General features: G+C 39.9%; 1 protein-coding gene across 1 annotated transcript in view; it reads right to left on the bottom strand.

Moving 5' to 3' along the window:
• Nucleotides 1-23978, bottom strand: part of ZRANB3 (zinc finger RANBP2-type containing 3) — a 139431-nt gene that overhangs the window by 95580 nt on the left and 19873 nt on the right. The window contains 6 exon segments of the mRNA XM_033943926.1: nt 404-575; nt 3475-3560; nt 6200-6381; nt 6384-6430; nt 12532-12710; nt 17170-17188. Coding sequence (XP_033799817.1) covers nt 404-575; nt 3475-3560; nt 6200-6381; nt 6384-6430; nt 12532-12710; nt 17170-17188 — 685 coding nt within the window.

Genomic DNA, 23978 nt, shown 5'->3' with positions numbered 1-23978 from the left:
TAAAGCGTGCAAAGTACAAATGCATGGGAATCAAACATTTTTCAGTGGAAAGGAGGCTCTGGAACTGTTATATTATGTTGAGGATGAAAGGGAGCAGGCATAGGACTAATCTAAGGAAATATTTCTTTATAGAACAGGTGAAGGTAATCGCCATATGGAGATGAGAATAGTACCAGAATTCAAGAAAGCATGTGACAAACACTGAAGATCTCTTAAAGAGAGGAAGGGATTATATAATTGTTGGTGTGAATGAGCAAACTGGATGGACCATATAGTCTTTTCCTATGTCATCTTCAATGTTTCTATAGCTCATGGAAGCATGTTGGAAATTTCAATGTTTATGTTTAAAAAGAAGTGTTCCCATATACTTGATGCAGGTACATATGTTAATGAATCATCCTACCTTAGCAACATCCTTTGGCAGATCAAATGGAATTCGCTGTCTTATTTTGGGTGGAAGTTGAGTTAAAACTTCCTCTTTTAATCTTCTGATCATTATACTAGTTAAACGCTGATGCAGTTCATTTAGGTTTGAAGCCCCTCTGTAGTCCCACTGACGACTTTTTCCAAAATACCTGAGAATTAAAGGAAAAATCAAAAGCTATTTGTGTGATGATTGACAAATTACCTTATGAATTAGTTCCATAACACAGTCTAACAAAGGATTTGACAAATCCCAGATGCCAGATCACCATGGCAACTAGAAATTTTGTTTCAAGTGCCTGGGATTTTCATAGCCTTTTTAAAAGCAAAGATATTTTTCAGTAGCTGGAGAAGGGAGTTTCAAGTGACTCTGTGAGAATTCAAGCCATGCAATGAAAGAACTTTTGAAGTAATCTCACAAGACTTGAGAACCCAAGTCCAATGTGAGAGGTCCCTGCACCCATGTGATTCAGATTCATACAGAGGAAAAAGAAACTGATCCAGTGACCACAGATAGCAGAGTGAGTGGTTCTAAGAGCTAGCTGGGTGTGGTGAGGGGATAAAGCCTGGGGAATCACTGACTGGATGGGGAGTAGGCCTCTAACTTGTATGTGCAGGGATAAAGGCTGAGGGTGTGTAACTGTCTTGTGGTATGTAAAGGCTGCTGACTGGCTTGGGAGGCTTTGAGGCTGAGCTGATTGGCTTACTGAGGAAAGAGCTATGGAGGAGTTGACTGACTTCACTGACTGACTTTAGATCCAGAGCCTTTGGAATGAGAAACCTGCAAACCCATAACACAGTTTTCAGTAGCTGCAAAAGGAACCACAACTGGAACTACTGGTACCTCTAGGCTTATGTCCGGCAAGGACTTGAGACGATGATCCTATATGTTGGTCATCATATTGTAGTCCTTTCCCAAATAGCATCTGCCCCTTAAAAGGGAGCTTGCTCAAGGTGGCTTTAAATGCCAAATCTTCTGCCCACTGCCTGTCCAGAGCATTCTGTGGGCAGAGATGGAATATGCGGACACTTTACTCATGACCCTGAGAATATCATAAATAGTGTCTGCTACATAGTCCACCCCAGCCAGTACCACATGGGGGGGCACCCTGCTCCCTCTGCAGCTGGAGTCTGGTGTAGCCTCTTAAGGTAGGCCCAAACCACAAAGGAAGCCATGGCTGCAGCTTTAAGGCCTAATACCAATGCCTCAAACTACCGTTTGAGGACTTAAGTCCATTTTGTGATCCTGCAAATTCTTCAGGGCTACTCCAGCTTCACTAGTCAGAGAAGGTTTTTTTTTAGTAACTTGTGTCACCAGAGAATCTATGGGATGCAATTTCATCATTGCCTTGGTCCCCTTCAGAGGAGCCTCAGGTGATTCCCAATGCTCCATTATCCTGGTAATCTCTGGCTGTGAAGGAAAGCACATGGACTGTGACTTGGGTTTAACAGTGAGAGTTGGGCTGTAGAAACCTGCAGGGACTCTAAATCCAGCTCCCACAGAGAGACTGTTACAACCTCAGTTAAATATGTTGGCTTAAATAGTCTGCACAATGTTGGATCCTCTCCCTGATCTAGGTTTGTCACTGACCCCTGGTCCCCCACCCCACACTGAGAACTAGAATCCTCCAGGGAGAACGCATGGTGGGAGAGCAGCAGAATTGCCTCCGACCCCAGTTCATTCTGGTCCTTATACGACTGGACCTCTGGTTCCTGCAGCTCTACTGGTTGAACCCAGACCTCACTTTGTGGAGATAAACTCCTCTGAGAGCTAACAGGCTGACCCATAGACAACCCTTTATGCTTCTGGTAAGTTGCATACATCAAAGGCACAAAATCAGGATCGAAGACCTGGCTTGGAACCTTTGAGGATCTCTTTGCCACACGTCTCCTCTCAGGGTCAAAGAAGTCTGCACAAAAGCGCTTTGCTGGCAATGCTGAGTAGCGTTTAAGAGGCTCTAACAAGGCTTTACATCTCTGGCTTTTAGCACCTCATCACAGACCATAATAAGCTGTACTCACAGATCTGCCATGTGCTGTGCCTGCATCAGCTTCTCGCTGCAGCTTGAAATGGTAAATGGATTTCTGCCTCAGCCAAGCAAGGGAAAATCCAGAGGCTTCTTTCTTCGGGCTGCCTTTAACTCAGGTTCCAAAACCCTGAAACCCTCAACTCCATATGCTCCCACATGATTCCTTGGAAGGGGTAAATAGCCAATCTTTGCCAAGCCTCCCGGCCAGTCATGGGGTCAGATCAATCTACACACACGTGGCTAACTCCGCAGGGGTGAGCACAGTTCCCTGGGAACCAAGTGTTAGAGCAGACCAACCAGGTAGGTGCTTCTTTTAAAAGTGTGACCGTCCTGGCTTCAGACCCCAACATTTGGACCTTCTCCCAGGCTGAGCTGCCCCAGGACTACTGGAAACCTCTTAGCACAAGGAAGCCTCGAATAAGAATGGATTATATCCCAAAAATAAAAAAATCTAATGCAGAGATGAAAGACATTGTCTCAACTCGCTTGCAGAAGTTAAGACTGAGGAGAGGGGGTGTTGCCCAGAGAGACAAGAAGGTGAAGAGAAGAAAATGATTGCTATATTCTGCAAGCAACTCGCAAGTTGAGGTGCTTAACCTATCTGTAAGAAATTGTATGCTGTTTGCACAGGAACAGATAATAGTGAAGTTTCTGGAATCCAATGAAATACAGGACCTGAGCAACAAGGATTCACTAAAGGCAGGTCTTGTCAAACAAATCTGATCAATTTCTTTGACTGGGTGACCCAGAGAGTTGGCTAAAGGAAGAGCATTAGATGTGGTACATTTAGATTTTAGCTAAGCCTCCGACACTGTTCTAATAAGGACAGACCATCAGCAGGCATATGCAGTAGCTTTTTGCATTTATTAAATAAAAGGCAGCATGAAGAGACTACGTTAAATGTTCTGTCTCCCATCTACAAATGCAATATAATAAAAATTAAGTAACTATTAATTTATTGTTCATTTAGTAATGACAAAACTCTATCAGGCAGCAAAAGAAAGAACGGTTCTAGAAATACCTGACATGAGCATTGCAATATTTTTTTGCATATTCAATCCAAGTTCCAAATCTTTTCGGAAAAAGTGCATCAATCTGCATAAAAAGCTGTAAAAACATATACTGATAAGACATCCTTAAACTTAAAATCCTATATAAATAGATGTTAGAGTTGTGAGAAAACATTTTTTAAATATCTTGGCACATTATCATATGTTGCCCATGTTTAGATATTAAAATTTTGTTAATAGCAGATGTACATGGCAGTGTGAAGGCATTTCTCCAGAATGTTTTTTTCTCAGCTGCAGATAGAAATGATGCATATTTCATAGTTGGTAGATGTACAGTTATATACATTATATTGCACAAATACTTTTAACGTCACAGAGGACAGCAGACAATATTCTGAAGTATGTTTTACACATGTATACATTGCTAATCCATGTCTTTGTGGTCAAAATAAAATAAAATGTTTTCTCATTGAATTAGGGTGTATTTTATTTAAATCGCTAGTCAGAAAGACTTGATTTAAAATATGTTTTTTTTTCATTAAAACACTTCCCATGATGCATTTCCTTGTTGCAGTTTGCATTTTGCATGCATGCCTTACCCATTAAAATATTTCCAAAATATGTCTCTTTTATGGCCTGCTGCTACTATAGATTTTCTCCTCCAAGGAGAGAATAATATGATAAACCTCAGGCTATACATCCAAAGAGGATGTGGAGTATTCTGCTCAAAAAGTTTCACTTTCATTTTTCTGTTTGCCTCTACCTCCTCACACTTAGCTCCGTGTGCAGATATATAAACTTAGCACTTAAGAGGTAAGGGGTAGATTCTGTGTACATCAATTTGCAAAGGAACAATGGAGACTAAGGTCTTTTTCTCAACTCTGCATATTTTATAACATTTTTGCTATGAAAAAGCATGTTATCTCTGCAAACATAAATTCTCAATTCTGAGTAGTGCTGTCTGATTCAGGGAAACAATTTTAGATTCGGCCTATTGAATTGATTTTCCAATTTGCTTTTCCTACCCAATCGGGTGTTATTTTCAAATGTCTGGTAGGTTTATTTTGTGACCTCTTTACCCACCCCACCCACCTTTGCCCTTTCAACCCCCACGCCAGTCCTGTGGTGTAAACAAACAAAAAAGTATTTTTTTCTCTCTGTTAGGTCCTAGCTCACGGTCGCTGTCTAACACCAGCTCTGGCATGATACACATTTCAAATCTCACATATTGTGATAACAAAATAGAAAATAAAATTATTTTCTACTTTTTGTTGTCTGATCATTTTATTATTCAAATCATGTTGGTCCCCGGTTCTAGTTTTTGTTTGTCTTTTGTTAACTCACAGGGTCCCCTGCCCATTTGACATTTTCTTCTTTCCTGTGCTCACCATCCATCTTCATCTCTGTATCTTCCCTTCCACTGTTATATCCAACATATTGTCTACATCTCCCTCCCTCTCTCCCTCCACGTAGGTCCCTCTCTCTCTTCTCCCCCACCTTTTGTGGAGTCTCTCTCTCTCCTCCTCCCTCCTCTCATGGGGTCTTTCTCTTTCCCCTGCCACCATCAGGTATCTCTCTCCTTCCTTTCTTCCTCTCTCACTCTCCCCCTGCAGTCCAGTCTTTTCTCTCCTACCTTCCCTCCCCCAGCTGTTGTCTCTCTCTTCTCATTCCCTCCCTCCATCTCGCACTCCTACCTTCCCAGCCAGCAATGCTTTGGCCTTACACACTAGCACTGCCGGCTGGCTAACTGGTTGATTTGTCTCCTCTCTATGGCAGTCATTCATAGAGAGGAGACTCTAAACCACCCTGCCTCCCTCCCACCTCCCTTACCCTGCAGACCTTACCTTTAAAGCCCTGGTACTCTAGCAGTGAAGCAGGGCAGGAGCGATCTTCCTATGTGAGACTGCAACGGGAACTCATGGCAGGCATTTTTGCCCCACTTCACCGCTAGACCACCAAGGATTTAAAGGTAAGGTCTGCTGGGATCAGGGAGGGGATGGTGGTTTAGAGCTGGCCGAGACAGGACATGGGACAGATCGCCCCAGTCCTGCTTACCACTGGATCACCAGGGCTTCAGGTAGGCCTACGGGAGGTATGCAACAGGTCCGGGCAGGATTGGAGGGCAGGAGAAAACCTGAGGACCCAAATATAAACAGACCCCCATTTTTAGGCCATTATTTTGACCCACAAATCTCGGTTTATATTAGAGTATATATGGTATTATTCTTGTTAACAAAAATATCCCTGCTACTAGAGACATTTGGGCACCACACCAAATCTGGGTGAAGATGGGACAGAAATGAGCAGAAAAGCAGAGATTTCTCTAGTCCCCCAATTAACCATCATGGAGTCCTTTGGTAGGTGCTGGAATTAGGGAACTTTAAAATCTACACCAGTCCCTTTAAGAGGCTCTTGTATCAGGCTGTGTTTTAGTAGTCTGAAGCTTCCAGAGAAGAAAGATAATGATAGCTCAACAATCACATTTATCTTATCATAAACAATGCACCTTGATAGGTCATACATATGATGGGTTATTCACTTTATGCAACAATGAGCAACTTTGCTAAACAAAAAGTGATGATGACAAAATAATTTATGATTATGTCATTTAACGTGCAATATTAGGCAAAAAAGAGTGCTATTTCCTTAACAGGTAGTTAACCGTCCTTCATAATTTATAAGCATCAAATAAAGAATGCATTTATGCTGATGATATCTTTTAAGGGATTCATCTACCTCTTCAGGTCTTCCCAATGCAGGTGTTCCTGTAAGAAGGATGGCTCTAAGAGCTTTCTGCACAATTGGCGACAGGATCTTGCTGCGTGTTGCATTTCTCGACTTCATGTAGTGAGACTCATCAACTAAAACAACTTTAAAGTTTTGTTTATACAAAGATTCAACTAATGTCTGTGCATCTGAGTTAGAAGACCATACCCAAGAACAGTCACTTTACAGGTTGATATCCTCCTGTTAAAAAACAATCCAGTAACAAATTCAGACACCAACGTATCTCAAAATACCAGTGCTGTAAATCTATTACAGAAGAGAGCACAGATATTATCGGTTTTGAGTTTAAAACCAAATGCAACTACATATACAAAATGTAATTCAATAAACCTGCTATTAATATTTATGAGCCCACTGCATATACTGTATAAATATTTAGAATATTAGCAGTGATCTGCCTAAGCACTATTTTGCAAATACCCAATTAACTTACATAGAATGTATTTCGCTTTCAATTATCATCTGTGCCAATTAAAAAAAAATTAAGTAAGGCACCTTTTAAAGAATCAGGGCCATCATCTTTAGATTATTGTAATTTCCGTTTACAGGGATTCCCAGTTAAACAATTAAAAAGACTTCAAACCTTGTAAAATGTTCCTGCAGAATCAATCTTAGGTATAAGTAATTTTGATCATGCCACCCCGTTTTTACATGAGTTACATAGTCTAATTAGGACAACAGGAGAACTCTTTATATTACCTGCAAAGAATCAAACAGTAATTACTCATACAATACGAGGTGCTACCCAAAATTTTGGGGAATGTGAACAGCACACGTGAACTGGATATAGTATGCCCTTCCGCTGCTAGAAATTTCTAGCAGTATGCTTTGTGAATCAGTGTGCCAACAGGCATGAAGCTGAGTGGTCGTGTTGTTTAGTTCTGTGCGATTTTGTAAGGTTGTGTTTTAGTGACTCGGCGGATTTCAATATGATGGATTTTACTGAGCAAAGAATTTGCATCAAATTTTGTTTTAAACTTTAAAAAACTGCTGCAGAAACCCTTCGTATGCTCCAGGAAGCCTTTGGAGATAATGCCATGTGCCAAAACAAAACCTTTCTTTGGTACAAACGCTTCAAGGACGGACGAACATCTGTCCACGACGATGACTGTTCCGGACGATCGTCAACAAGCACAACACTGTAAACCATAGCAAAAGTTCGTGAGACTATCCTTGCAGATTGTAGGTAAACTATCCACGATGTTTGTGAGATAGTAAGACAGTCATATGGGACAGTTCAACGAATTTTGTCAGACGAACTGAACATGAGACGCATTTCTGTGAAATTTGGGCCAAGACTGCTAACCGGTGAACAGAAGGCCCATCGTGTTTCTGTCTGTTTGGAACTTCCAGAAACATTACAATGATTACGTACCCTCCCTATTCGCCTGACCTTGCCCCCTGTGATTTTTTTCCTATTCCCCAAAATGAAATTACAACTGAAAGGGCGCAGTTTTAACACGATTGAAGAGATCTAGGCAGAATCGCATAGGCACTCACCCAAGATGACTTCCATAGATGCATGGGCTCATGGGAAAAATGCTGGGATTGCTGTATACTTTCTCAAGGGGACTACTTTGAAGGAGACGGTGGAAACTAGGAGTTTCGGTAAGCCATTTTTTTTACAATTGAATTCCCCAAACTTTTGGGTAGCACCTCATATAAACCTAAGACTACCTAAGAAAGAAACACTAAATAAAAGCATTATACTGTAATAAAATCCTAAGGCTCTTCTGACAGTCTGGTTGAATGTACTCAAGGAAAATGTGATTTATTTGACAGTGCTGATCATATCACCTACTACACCCTTGGATGTAGTCTCCATACTGTGAACTTCCTCCCTCAGCTCACTAATGGGTCACCATTTCTCATGCATCTCGCTTTTTAGAGACCACCATCCCTGTATTACTCTAGCCCAGTCTGTCTTGGTATGGTAGTACGCCTGGTAGTAACTTTTCTAGCCGACTTTTCTAGGGATGTGTTGGCATTACTGGCTTCTAGCTCTGTGATGATGCACCACTGTTTGAAACAAAAGGCTCTGAAACACTTGAAACTATTCTGAGAGATCATATGCATTTTATTTTTCCTCTTCATACAACCTGTTAACTTCCTAAAAGAGATAACATTCGATGGGAAACAAGTTCCTCTTGAGGGAAAGGTTCCTGGTTATATGGACCTTTGCATTTGCCATTGTAAGAGTCAGCAGCAGTTAGTGGAGTAACAAATACATTGGGATTATGTGTCAGTACAGAAAATAAATGTATTCTTTTGTGTTAAATTTTATGCAGGTGGCACAATCAGAGCCCAGTGCAACAGAATGTTGCTCTACCAAACCCCATCTATTTCTGTACATATTGAGTATAAGCTTACTTTTGGCATACAGAAACTATGAACTATAATGATGCACACACAATCATTCCACATTTCTACTACACCTTACGGTTAGGGCTCTTCAGCTTGGAAAAGAGACGGCTGAGGGAGATATGATTGAAGTCTACAAAATCCTGAGTGGAATAGAACGGGTACAAGTGGATCGATTTTTCACTCCGTCAAAAATGACAAAGACTAGGGGACACTCGATGAAGTTACAGGGAAGTGCTCTTTAAAACCAATAGGAGGAATTTTTTTTTTCACTCAGAGAATAGTTAAGCTCTGGAACGTGTTGCCAGAGGATGTGGTAAGAGCGGATAGTGTAGCTGGCTTTAGGAAAGGTTTGGATAAGTTCCTGGAGGAAAGGTCCATAGTCTGTTATTGAGAAAGACATGGGGAAGCCACTGCTTGGCCTGTATTGGTAGTATGGAATATTGCTACACCTTGGGTTTTGGCCAGGTACTAGTGACCTGGATTGGCCACCGTGAGAATGGACTACTGGGCTTGATGGACCATTGGTCTGACCCAGTAAGGCTATTCTTATGTTCTTAAATATTTTTTTTCACCTACATCAATTAAGATGAAGTTTAGGTGATTCATGGTAGTATAAGCTTTTATAAAAATAAGCCCTCTGACATTACATGTAGGCTCTCAAAAATGAAATTACCCCCATAATCAGCTTGTCATTAACTTTCATTATTATTGCAGTAGATAAAAAGATTTACACACAGTATTTTTAATGCACAATTTAAGGATCTCTTATTGCATCAGCCTCTAAGACAGCAAACTTCTGTACACAATGCCCATCTCACCTATATAAACTATCATGAGCTCTCACACGGTTTTTATTTTCTCCCCCATAAATTGATTTCTAACTGTCTCTGCTACAAGTCAAAGTACATGAAAAAGCATCTTTTAAACCAGTGGTCCCCAACTCTGTCCTGGAGGAACACTGGACAGTATTTTTTTCAGGATAGCCCTAATGAATATGCATGGGGCAGCTTTGCATGCATGTCACCTCCATTATATGTAAACCTCTCTCATGCATATTCATTAGAGCTATCGGGAAAACCCAACTGGCAGGTGGTCCTACAGGACAGGGTTAGGGACCACTGTTTTAAAACACAGTTCTTTCAAAACATCCTTAGGAAATTCCCTTGGAGTTTAATGGCCTCTTTTACAAAAGCCGCACTAGCGGATACCGCGTGGCAACAGCCCTGAAGCCCTTTAATTCTTTATGGGCTTCGGGGGCCATTAGTGCGGCTTTGTAAAAGAGGCCGTAAATGGCTTATTCAACTTTCGAAATTTAAAACATTAAAGTTAGGGGGTACCTAGTATGTGCTCTATAATCTATTATTTTCTAAAATATTTTCATGAACTTTTGCAAAGAGCATGGAAAGTCGATGATATACTTCATTTGAACAACAAAAATATTTTACTTGGGCTGATAGAAAACCTGGTTATCAGAACAGTCAGTAGATTAAAGTGCATTGATTGCCGAACAAAAAAACTTTTTGACTTTATCAAGTTTGGACTGTTCAGAAAAAAAGACTCAAATACTTAAGAGCAGAACAAAGTTTGCATAAATTTAAGAGTAATTAAAAATGCTTTCTTTTTAAAGATGCCTACGATTGATTTATCCCATGTTTTTAAAATTATTTTTATACTTTTATTTTTAAAAATAAAACTTTTCTCCAGCTTATCCTTTTGTTTTTATTTTTTTAAGAATTAATAATAATAATAATAATAATAATTTTATTCTTATATACTGCCAAAGTCATTGAAGTTCGAGGAGGTTTAAAGCAAGAAGCGCTGGACAATCAGCGAAGAGGTTACAGTCAAAGTCAGCGAAGAGGATACAATCAAAGTCAGCAATACAATCTTACATAATGAAGGAATATGAGAGTTATACAATCTTACATAAAGAAGGAATATGAAAGCTGTTTAGATCATTAGGGATACTGATTGATTAAGCAGAGCTGAGAAGATTCTTAGTTAACAAATCGATTGAACAAGCTCGTTTTTACCTGTTTTCTAAAATTGAAGTAGGATGATGAGAGCGCGAAAACGTTACTAAGCCAATCGTTCCATTTGCCTCCCTGGAAGGCAAGAGTTCTGTCCAAGAATCTTTTGTAGTGGCAGGCCTTTATTGTCGGATAGGAGAACAGATGTATTCTTCGTGTGGGTCTAAGATAACTGGCCAGATTGAAGTGGGAAATGAGGTAAGTGGGGCTAGGCCAAATATTGATTTGTAACATAGACAGGAGAACTTAAACAGGATCCGCGCCTCTAGGAGCAGCCAATGGAGTTTCTGATAGTAGGGGCTTATGTGTTCCCATTTCTTCAGCCTAAAGATCAGCCGAACTGCCGTGTTTTGAATGACTCTGAGTCTTAGGATGGTTTTTTTTGTAGGATGCCAAGTAAATAATGTTGCAATAATCGAGCAGGCTCAGGATGGAAGATTGAACCAGTAAGCGGAAGGATGGAGCATCAAAGTATTTTCTGATGGTTCTGAGTTTCCATAGTACAGAAAAGCATTTTTTAACTAATAAATCTGTAGTGAACATTAAGAGTGAGGTGGCGGTCCAGGGTGACTCCTAGGATTTTAATGAAGTGGTCAATAGAGAAGACCTGACCGTTCAAGGAGATCGATGGGTCGCTGATTTTGTCATTGGGGGTAGCGAGGAAAAATTTAGTTTTGTCGGTGTTGAGCTTCAATTTGAAGTTGGTCATCCATAGTTCGATTTCCTTTAGAATGGATGAAAGATGAGTCTTAGTCTTGGAGGTCAGAGTGGTAATGGGAATAACAATGGTGATATTGTCTGCATAGATGTAGAATTTAACCTTTAGGTTTTGAAGTAAGTTCCCCAATGAGGCAAGGTAGATGTTGAACAGAGTAGGGGAAAGGGGAGAGCCCTGTGGGACTCCGCATGAGTTGACCCAACTAACGGATTTTTTATTGTCACTGTAGACTTGATATGACCATTTGCTCAAAAACCCTTGAAACCATTTTAACACATTACATGAAAGACCAATTGACTCCCGACAGTCAATCAGAATAGCGTGGTCAACTTAGGTCTAGTTGCAGAATAAGAGCACTAGTACCCTGGCTGAATAAGGTGTGGAGGAAATCCAGTAATGATGCTATGATAGTTTCGGTGCTGAATCCAGAGCGGAAACCAGACTGATTGTCGTGCAGTATGCTAAATTTCTCCAGATACATTACTAGTTCCTGGTTGACCAGACCTTCCATTAACTTGACGAAAAAGGGAGTGCTCGCAATTGGTCTGTAATTAGATGTCTGTTTGGTAGATTCTCTAGGGTTTTTTACGATTGGGGTGATCAGAATCTGGCCTAGATCCTCAGGGAAAGTACTGGTTAGCAGGAGAGAGGAGAGCCAGTTGAATAGCTTGGCTTTGAAAGAGAGTGGCGCGACTTTCATAATATTTGGGGGGCAGCAGTCTAATCTGCAGTAGGAGACGGCGTATTTCGCGTAATAGTTGGAGAATTGTTGCCAGGATGGTGTAGTGAAGTTATTCCAGGCCATATCTACCCTAGGATCAACTTTCACTTCTATCCTTTTGTTATTATCCTCCTCCCCTCCCCCAAGTTAGTCTGTCTTGTAAGGTATATGTTTATTTTTTGTTGTTTGTTCCAATTTTAGATTTAGATTTTATTGTACAACGCTTTGAAATTTTATATTAAGCGTTTAATCAAATGTTTATAAACTATAACTATGTATGTCAAAATAAAGCCCCCCCAAATACATTTTATTGTATTCATATGTATTTGACTTCAGAATATTATGGAACTAAATAACTTTCCCTTGTGAACACTTTACCCATATAACCTTTTCAAGACATACGTGCACCTTCCTGAAATAAACAAGCAAGCAAATGAGTTTAACTCACTCGATGTCAACTTTGTTCTCAATGACACGGATATCTTCCGGGCCTAGCTCGGGAATCCATTTCTCCATCTCTTCTATCCAAGGATACTTCAGTGATGATGGGACCACTATAAGGAGAGGCCATTCATTTTTGTAGAAATAAGCTACTGCAATTGCTTGTATTGTTTTCCCAAGGCCCATCTAAAGAAGGAAAGACATGCTGAAGTAAAACAATCTGTAAATCTATGTTAAAAATATGCTGTTCTGATTTTACATTTAATTATCCTTTTCAAGATTGAGTTTAAGGGAAGTTGAAGTCAGGTACAATTGGTAGTTTGCTGTTCCAAAGAGTATAGAATTAAAGTTAGCACAGTCTGAGACAATGTAGGATGAAATTATTTACTCAAGGTCAAAAGAAAAAATAGATTGGAACCCTGTCTTTCCCAGTCCTCAATTAGCTAGTCTAACCACTAACCCCCTTTTCTATGAAACCACGCTAGCAGTTTTTAGTGCAGGGAGCCACGCTGAATGGCTTGCGCTGCTCCTAACGCTCAAAGGAACTCAATGAGCATCGGGAGCATTGCGGGCCATTCAGCGCGACACTGCACTAAAAACCGCTAGCGCAATTTCGTAGAAGAGGAGGGTAAGGATATTCCTTTGCCCCACAATTTCAAAAGTTCTTGGGTAGCATGAATTAGACCTTCCCTATTGGTTTTCACAATCCCCTGAAAGTTATGCTTGATTCCAAGCTCACTTCAATAAAGAGCTGCCAACTTAATTTCTTGTTAATTATGAGACTAGGGATTTGTCAGCATTACATTACTGTGTGCCGACTGTCAGCATTAGTGTGCTGGCATATCCAAAGTGCAAGCAAATTATTCTGGGATATTATATTAAACAAATCTGAGCCTGGGAATGCCACATCAAGCAGACTAGATGACTTCTAAAGACCAGTCTTAAGACCAACAAAAGACTTTTGCCTAGTACTTGGGAGTATTCTTAAGCTCTGAACTTTCAAAACATATGATAAAGACAGGTGCTTAAGTATAAAAAGAAACTCAGACAGAGTGGCAGCAATGATTAAAAACAAAACAAAACAAAAAACTACCCTCCTTTTTGAGGGAGATATTGCATTTAAAGATGTCCGGGACAAGAAACTTGAACCCTCTCTTAAGGCCCCAGAGGGAACGTGTAGCTGCCTTTGGCCAGGGTTGCAACAAGACATCTAGGTCTTCGCTTCCTGGCTTGTATCTTCAACCGAAGAACCGAGTCATCTTCTTATTGTCAGCTGATGCCACCAGATCAAATGTCAGGCACCCCTGCCAATTCACAATGCAGGTGAAGGCTTCCTGAGACAGTGACCATTCCCCGGGATCTAGGGTCTTACAGATGAGGAAATCCACTTCCACATTGTCCATCCTGCCACATGTCCCTCTGAGAGCATCAATAGATGGGCCTCCGACCATCGAAACAGTATCTGGGTTTCCAAACATAGAGCAGCACTCTTGGTGTCCTCCTAGCAATTGACATAAGCTATAACCATTGCATTGACCAGAAAAAACTCAAACCACTTTGCACTGCAGCATGCTCCTGAATGCCTGACGTGCTAGGCGGATGGCTCGAAGTTCCTAGCGGTTCATTGACCACTCCCTCTGGGAAAGGGCGCAGCATCCATGAAACAGATGCCTCTTGTAATGTGCCCTCATTCCCAGCCATATAGGCTGGCAGCCACTGTCAGGATCACCCATGCAGAGATACAAAGGGGAACTCCTCTGTTGAGAGACTGAGACAAGCTTCCATTGTCCAAGGCAGCTGCTAAAAAACAAATTTAATAGAAAATAAACATGAGCAGAAAAGACAAGCTCCTACCATTTTGCTTGCAGAGAGACAACTGAGGAATTGGAGGACAGTGCAGAAGGATGGGAGGCAGAGCAAAAGAATACTAATGAAGGTCCCTACGTGAAATGTTGCGAGAAGAGATTGACTATTCACAGGTTCAGAAATGGAGCGTCTGTCACACCAGAAATTAAATCTTTTCTTAAGACATTCTATTTTAAAGATGCCTTTCAACTGTAAATGTCCTTTAAAAAAACCCCCGAAACTTTTTGATCTTTTACGAGTCCACTTCTATTGGACTTACTTGTTTTAACCCCACCCTTTTGTTTATACCTTTAATATCTTACTTTTCTTTCATCATTGTAGTTCTCTCCTTCTTTTCCACTCATACCCGTTTGTCCAGTTGTGTATGTCATTGTTTTTATCTAATCGTGTATGTTTATTTTAGTAAAGTTATGTTAAATTATATTATCTGTTTCTGCCCTATTTTAAAATGTATAACCACCTTGAAATAAATGATAAGGTGGTATATCAAAATGTTATGAAACTTGAAACACAAACCTGCTTAACAGAAGTGTTGCTTCCAGATGAATTTAGCAAAATTTCTCCATTTAAAAATAGCTGAGCATAAAATATTATAGCAGCTTCCATCACTGTGTTAAAAAACATATAAGCAAACTAAAAAGTTCAAGAACAGATTTGTTATGGGGATGGGACAGAAGGCATTCATAGGAAGCAACTCAAGGTGGCCTTTAAAATGCAAATAAGTTTTAAACTCTGACAAACCAAAATATAATAAAAACTTTGGGCTCCTTTTACAAAGCCACAGTAGTGATTCCCCTTAAGAAAGGCAGTCATATTGAGCATTGGAAAATAACTAATAATAATTAACTAGTACAAATAGTACACATTTAGGACTCCTTTTACTAAGCTACGATAGAGGTTTTACTGCGCGCTTAGCTCGTGCAGAATTGCCACACGTGCTAGACGCTAACGCCAGCATTGAGCTGGCGTTAGTTCTAGCCGTGTAGCGCGGCAATTCTGCACGCGCTAAAAACGCTATTGCAGCTTAGTAAAAGGAGCCCTTAATTTTCCCCCACCACCAAATTTCCCCGTCCCGCTCCGCCCCACCCGGCTACTTTTTCATGCCACCCAGCTGGAAAAAATCCTGGTGAGAACACTGCTTTTAATAAAACTCCTTAATTCTCCAGGCAAATGGTGCCTCATTTGATTCCAGCAAAAGCCAGATGAGATCAAAATAGGCTTTATGTATTATTAGCTCAGGAGAGCTGCTTTATAAGCTCATCTTTTAACTCATGTGAGATAATAACCTCCTCCACTGCACCCTTAACAAATTTTTGAGTATTCTGAGCCTTGTGTTTGGAGAGAAAATGGACCACTTGCTTGAAACTTCAGCCTCTGCAATTAGAAGCTCAGTTTTGCTAGAAACCTCGGTCATGCTAGTTAATACAGCTCTAGTCTTACATCCAGGGTCCAGACATGACACTGAATCCAGCTCCAATCTTCTCTCAGGCTTTAGATCTTGCTTCAGCTGAGATTAAAGTTTGAGTTTCTGCTCAAGACTCCAAATCCTGCACAAGCCTAGAGTTCAGTTCATTTCTGTACTCCAGGGGCATAGCCAGAGGTCCTCCCCCTGCCGTCGCCATGCTGCCACATTATAAAGTACACACCACCAGCCAAAGAGGTCTCTTCACGAGTCCTTCTTGTGCTGCCAGAACAGTATTCAAGTCATTGGTTCACTTCAGTTGCTGACATTAGCACTCTCACAGAGGTTCAGTTCAGTCACTGAACAGAGCCTGCATGAGAGAGTCTGCATTGGCAGCCAAAGCAGATCTGCTGACTTTAAGTGCTGCTCTGGCAGCTCAGGTGACTTGCAAGGAGACCTCTTTAGTTGGTGGGGCTTGGCATCCCCACCAAGTCATTAAAGCAAAGGGGGGCCTCCCCACCCTACCACCCATGGCTATTCCACTGCAGTGCTCATGGTGATTCAGTATTCAAGCCTGATCCCAAGACTATACTGGCTTTTGTCCCTTAGCAGCTAACCTGGGAGCCCAGGGTTTTTTTGGGGTTTCCAGAAGCTGCCCTTGAGGGGGGTGGTAGTTGGGCATAGGTTGTCTTTGAACTGGTGCCCCTTTGGTTGGACAGCACTAGTATAGTATAACTCTGGAAGCTGTCATCAGTGAAATAATAAACCGAGATAAGATAGATCATGTCTGATAGATTGATAAGAACTTCACTTAATCCCATTAGATTTCATATAGAGAATGACATGGGGCCAAATTTTTCCCTGTCCCCACAGGAACTCAATTTCCCCATCCCGTCTCCATTTAAAAATAGCTGAGCATAAAATATTATAGCAGCTTCCATCACTGTGTTAAAAAACATATAAGCAAACTAAATAGTCCAAGAACAGATTTGTTAGTATAACTCCTTTTTGATTGCTCAGGGATAGGACAGAAGGCATTCATAGGAAGCAACTCAAGGTGGCCTTTATAATGCAAATAAGTTTTAAACTCTGACAAACCAAAATGTAATAAAAACTTTGGGCTCCTTTTACAAAGCCACAGTAGTGATTCCCCTGCGGCAAATGCACCAAAGTCCTTTCAGTTGCTATGAGTTTCAGTGCATTTGCCACGGGAGAATTGCTACCACGGCTTTGTAAAAGGGGTCCTTTATTTTCTATCTGCTGTCAACTTTTCTATATCCAATAAACATTTCAGTGATATCTATATAATACTTCTGAAACTCCAGGAATACATATAATTTCTATTTTGTATAGGTACAATTAATATAAAGTACTTACCTCATCAGCTAGCATACATCTAAAAAATGAAGAGAGATTATTATTATTATTATTAATAAAAATAAACTTACAGAATACTATTAAATATCTATTCATTATACAGAAATCCCTAAATACATTTTATCAATGTAAAAAAACTATGAGGAACTAAGTTACAGAACAACTCAGTTGACTTTGAAAATAGAGCAATCCAGGCTTCTATTAATGACTTTGGAATGTTTTGCCATTATCTTTGAGACTGATAAGGTCTTTGGATGTGTTTAAAAAGAGGCTGAAAACATTTAGGGCTCCTTTTACGAAGGCGTGTTAGGGCCTTAACGCGCGGAATAGCGCGCGCTAGCCGCTACCGCCTCCTCTTGAGCAGGTGGTAGTTTTTCGGCTAGCGCGCACAAAAAATGCTAGCGCACCTTCGTAAAAGGAGCCCTTAGTGGGAGAAGAAAATAAGCAGGGAGGGAAAGGAGAAGTTGAAATGAAAAATGGAATGAAAAGGATCATCATCAACGACCTTTAAAATAAGGAAGAAAGGACCGCCACAAAAATAAGATCACTAAGTACAGGTAACAACAAAGATGCCCATTCAAGTCTATGCTGCACAGGTGCAGTGACCACAGAAAGCTATGCTGGGAATTCCCTTCAAATGTTAGCACAGAACCTCTGTACAAATGCCCCCTTATAAGGACTGAAGAGGTGCACTTTAATAAGCATGTGCCCTTTCTTTCACTTTTTGCTTTTTTGAGTCTTACTTTGTACTTTTTGGTTCACTATTCCCCTTTTATTTTGCTGCTTTCTCATCTTTTTCCCTTCTACTCTCCTTCCACACCTCCCTGTCTATCATTTTACTCTCTTCCCACTCATACCTATCACTTTCCCCTCCTTCCAACAGCAACCACCTTTCCTCCTTCCATCAACCTCTCTCACTCTACTACTACTACTAATCATTTCTATAGGCATATGCAGCATTGCACATCAAAACACAGAAGAGACAGTCTCTGCTCTAAAGAGCTTACAATCTAGTCAAGACAGACAAACTGGACAAGAAGGTGCATCAATACACCGTGCTCAGGTGGGGGAATTACAGAGGGAATGATAAGCCAGATATTGGTGCTTAGAAGGTGGGTTGGAGTTCAGAATTGAAAGTATCTTCAAAGAAGTGGGCTTTGAGTCTGGATTTGAATACTGTCAGAGATGGAGCCCGACATCTCCAGGAATTTTCCTCTTCTAAAGCATAATACAACCCTGTTTGCAGACACCCCTTCTCTTGGTCTTAGACTCAATTGAATGTATCCAACTCCTGCCTCTCCCGGGTTGACTTCCCTTCCTTGGTTTAAGCCCCACTAGCATCTCTTCAATGAGTATGAAGACTCCAAATTTAAAGAAAAACAGACAACCTGGCTCCCTGTATTTTTTCTCCTCAATTATTTATTCTTAAATTTTGTCCTATAAAAAGTGGTATTATTTATACGAGGGTAAATCAAAAAGTAAAGGCAAAATACATTTAACAGCTTTAATAAAAGTAACTGTGAGCAACTGAACATATCACTTTTCCACACAGTCCCCATGCAAGACGAAGCATTTGTTGTATCGTTCAACTAGCTTCTGCATTCCTGTAAAGAAGTTTTTCGGTTGCTCCCTGTGAACCAGGGGAGCTATGCGCTTCCTTTACTTTGGGCTAGATTCACTAAACCTTCCGATCCTATTCCGACAATCATAAAACCAGTTTTACTGGTTTTGCGATCGTTCCCCGACCCAATTCATTAAACAGCTTCCCGATCAATCTCCAATCCAATGCAAATGAGGGGAAATGGCATGCAAAACTAGAAAGCCATCGATTCACTAAGCAGAAGAAGAAACACCAATTGGGTTTGCCGATCTGAAAAGAAGCGACTGCTGAGGACCAGTCACTTACTATCCTTGCCGACTCTCCTGCCCTCTTCCGCCCTGAAATATCAGCATCAAAGTTACAACCCCATATAAAACAACCATCAAAACTAAAAATAAAACTGTAAAATATCTTTACATATGCATAAGAATTCCTTTTTTATATATTCTGTAAAAAGCGCATTGCGAGCCCGTGGTTTTAACCCACAGGTTTAAAGTGTGTTCTGTTCGATAATCTGGTTACACAAAATAATTCACTGCGACATTTTAAAAATGTCCAACTCGTAGGGCCAGCAAAAGTAAACTGCAGCCACCGCTCCCCCTTTCTTTTGAGCTCACTTATGCTTTGCCGCCAATGACATACGGGAATAAACTCCATCCACTAACTATGTAGTAAGGGTGAAGAGCTAGCGCATGCGTAAATTGCATCAATAAACAAGGATACTCTGCACATGCGTTTCGATCGCTCTTACAACGATCAGAGGAATCGCTATAGGGCGTGTGTCGATCAGATCATTTGAATGTAGAATCTGTAGTGAATCGGTCGCTCTGCAAAACTCGGCTAAGAATCGCCCAATAACAATCTAGATTGGTAAGTTTAGTGAATCTAGGCCTTTATCACCAGAGTGAATCTGTGACCTTGAAGTGTCTTCTTCAGTGGACCGAAGATGTGATAATTGCTATGCTGTTGTATGAAGACTTGCATTGTCATGGTGCAGCAAGACTGTTTTGGACAACATTCTTCTTTTGCCGAGAATTGCAGGTTTAAGTTCATTTTGCAACAATGCACTGTAATTTTCACTGTTCACCATTTGCCCATGCACTTGGAAATGCACCAGAATAGGCCCCTTCATGTCCCAAAAGAAGGTTAGCATTATTTTCATGGAGGAGGGCACTATTTCACATTGTTCTTCAATGGTGCAATCTTGCAATGAAGTGTCCATGTTTCTAACCTCATGGCTGCCATACAACTAAAGTCCAAGCACTGCATTGTGCGTGAATGAACTAACTAACAGGAAATGTATGAGTACATATGTTGCATTTCGCTAGCTCTGTTCCAATTATCACGCAATTTAACAATTGCCTTTAATTTCTGATTCGGCCTTGTATATCTTGGAAATGTATTGAAATGTAATTTTAAAAACTGACAAACGAGATACATCACATTTTGTAGTAATTAATATGAGTGCCTGATACTTCTTGGATTCTCACCCACTCATATGAGTCAGACTTATAGAACAGAAGGTATAATTTCACTCCTACACAGAAGACAACACTTTTAAGAACACATTTTACCATAAGCTATATAAAGACTAAGTAAACGCTACTTTTCTGTGTAAAAAAAATGTATACATTCAGCACATTAAGATTTCCCAGATCAAACTACTTGGCTTCAAACAAAAGTCGCAACATTTCTGGCTAAAGAAAGAATTCATATAGAAATATGATATAAATATCCAAGCATTTAAAAAGCAGCAATAGAAAACAGCACACATTTCCATTAAGAAAGTCAAAATAGCCTTTTGCAGAATGTCTCAAAGTAGTCTTCTATTTGTCTTTTTCTTTATCCAGCGCCTTGGATCTGCATAGATTACTGGATTTCTTATTTTATTTCTGGTATACTTCCACCCTATGAAATGTTAGGATTGGGACCCTCTATGTTCTTTTGTTCTCTTATCCATTCTTTTTTATTCTTGGTGGTGAGGGGACGGGGGGATGGATTACATATTCACTGATGTTTTGGGAACAAAGTTTGAATAATTTATTTACATCTCCTTTACATATTGGGGGCTTACACCCGCCAAAACATTTACGCTAAGGAATTGTATCTATTGAACTTCCTTCTAGGCTTTGTTTCGTACCTTGTTTTTGTTTTTGGAATGGAAGATTCTCAGAGGCAGACTGGTTTGACAACTGTATGCTTCCTCTGTATCTTTATCTTATTCATCTGCTCTTTCGCTTTTGTACTGATATCACACATGGCTTTATGCCTGTCTGTTGTTCATAATCATATGTATTGTCATTGAATTGTTTACTTTATGATTGATGCACATAATAAATACAGTTAAAAAAAAAGAAAGTCAAAATATGGAGGATTAGGTTCTTACCTTTGACAATCTTTCTGTTAAACCATGAAGGAGTCTGTATCATAGGTGTTCAATCTGTACCCACAAACCGGGACTTGCAGAAAGCCACACACATTGCTTTCGGCTCCTCCCCTATAGCAGCAGAACACAGAGCCCCCTTCAGTCTAGTGCTAGAGCAATCTAACTTCACTGGAACAAAGCACACACAGACGAAGGAGATATGGGGAACTTTCCTGCAAACCTAACACTATTCTGTTCTGCTCTGCAATATATAATTGCAAACAGGAAGATTATGCACGAACATAGCAGCAATAAGAAACAACCTACTGTGTGCAACGAGCACGAAACATGAAAGTAGCTAAAGGCTAAGCAAGGTACTCATATATACAGGATGAGTACCCACAGGACCCCTCCTGCCGGTTGGAAGATACTCAGACCTGAAAGGAGAAATATCTGAGGCAGAAAATGCAGGAAATACAGATCAGAGTAAACAGAGGGTGGGCCGTAAAGACTCCTTTGTGGATTAACAGAAAGAAAAATACCAAAGGTAAGAATCTAATCTTCCATTCTGTTACATCCACTCCAGAGTCTGTACAATAGGTGGCATACCAAAGCAATGGCAATGTCTAGGGTGGTACAGAAGAGACGCCCCACAGGTGCATCAGATCAAGCTGCTACATCCTCTAATTGTAGCTCTGAAAGCGTCTCATATAATTTCCAAAGAGATTTCCTCCGAGGTGTTGAGTTGAAAAAACTCATCCATTTTCCTTTGAGTTTCCTCAAGAAAGTTTGAATCTGCAAGTAATGAGTTATTGAATCTCCATACAAATCTACTAAAATCTTTTTCTGAAAACTGTAGTTCTATCCAGATTCCAGCATGATCTGTCAAAAGGATCAGATCTATGCTTGCTTTTATAACCTGTTGAATTAATTGTTCTGACACAAAAATGTAGTTTATTCTCAAAAATGAGTTATGAACATGTGAGCAAAAAGAAAATTCCCAAGCATTGAAATGAAGAATCCACCATATATCTTTCAATCAACAGGCTTGTACCATATTATCTAAACCCATTGACATCAATTGCTTGCTAGGTTGTTTATCTAGCAATTGATCCATGACAGCATTGAAATCTCCAGCTACAAGTAAATTGGATGTAGCCAATGATAGAATTATTTGCTGGAGTTTTTTTTTTAAAGAACTCAGCTAGATTTGAATTAGGTGCTTATACATTAAGTAAAGTCAGGGTATCTTTTCCTGAAGTCATTTTAACTTGCAACCATCTTCCCATTGGATCAGCCTGAGTATTACCAAATACTGCTGAACATTTTTTTACTGATAAGAATAGCCACACCAGCCTTTTTCCCAACTGCCGGGGCAAAAAAAAAAACCAACAGTTTTACTCACCCTTTTTCCAGTTTAGCAGATTCAATCAATGACAAATGTGTCTCTTGGATAAAATAAATATCTACTTCCCTTTGTTTAAAAAAAAATCAGTACCTTTGTTCTCTTAATAGGATTATCAAGCACATTAACATTAAGGGCTCCTTTTACAAAGGTGCACTAGCGGTTTTAGCGCACGCCCTAGCCGTCTACCACCTCCTTTTAAGCAGGCAGTAGTTTTTCGTCTAGCGCACGCTAATCATGTGTGTGCACTAAAAACGCTAGCGCACCGTCGTAAAAGAAGCCCTAAGTGAAAAGATTTTCATAGCCATTTAAAATTGATATATTTAACAGGGACATAAACCTTTAATACCCCCTTAAAAGAATAAATAAAATGAACACCATACACATCCAGGGCCTAAACCTACATATTAGCCCTCCCCCACCCACAACCCATCCCAATTCATAACACGTCAGCTTGTATGCAAACTCCTAGATTAAGCAAATGCAAAACTCCTCCCCCTGCCAATTAATCCCAAACGTATTCTCTCTAATTTCTAAAAAATTCAATTAAATCAAAAATACATTTTCATTTCCAAAATTTGATTTGTCAAAAGCAAACCCTGTATTCTTAATAGTCTGCCAATATTTCATGCCCCTATAAATGAATACAATTTCCCTTAAAATACCCTCTTTCCATTTTTTAGAGAAATAAAAATAAATTATTATATTAAGATAGACAAAAATTATAAAATGTATTCACTACCCTCATATGAATGGATGGAGAGGAACTAAAAAAAATTAAAAATAAATAACTATGGAACCACTACATTAAACAGACCTCTCCCAGAAAGCTTGCCTGCATATAAACAACGATTACATAACCAAACAACCTTTTCCAGGAATGCTTATAAATCAATCAACCTTACGCAATCATATTCATAACTCAATAATCCCGTCGAATTCATAACCCCAAATTTTATATGCATACCTTTTACCCAGTAAGCAGAATGATAAAGCTTTTAATTTTATAAATTTAAATAAAATAAATTTATCATAAAATTAGCATTAGATATACTTTACATTAATAACCCCAGTATTAACCCTATCTATGGGAAATTTAATGCGGCATTAATATCAAACCAAAATAACCAAAATAACTTAAGAATTAATATATCCCTCCCATAGCAATATAAAGGGAGGAAACTAAACAATAATAGCAAGTCTACGATGAAACCTTATAGAACCGCAAATTTTTATATGGATCTCCAATCTTCTTATGTAAGCGATTCAAAGAAGCCATCTTCCAGAACTCCAAACGATCTTCTGAATAGAATCGCCTCCAATTTTACCGTTCCAACTTTATCTTCCCACTCGACTCCCCGATACAGCACTCCAATGTCCCTTCGCCAGCAAGTGAACAACCAGGGTCCATCCACTGCCCATGCCAACCAAAGCCATGC

This window comes from Geotrypetes seraphini, chromosome 5, assembly GCF_902459505.1.
Source record: "Geotrypetes seraphini chromosome 5, aGeoSer1.1, whole genome shotgun sequence".
In the NCBI taxonomy this organism is placed as follows: domain Eukaryota; kingdom Metazoa; phylum Chordata; class Amphibia; order Gymnophiona; family Dermophiidae; genus Geotrypetes; species Geotrypetes seraphini.
This window is presented reverse-complemented; position numbering and strand designations above follow the sequence as displayed.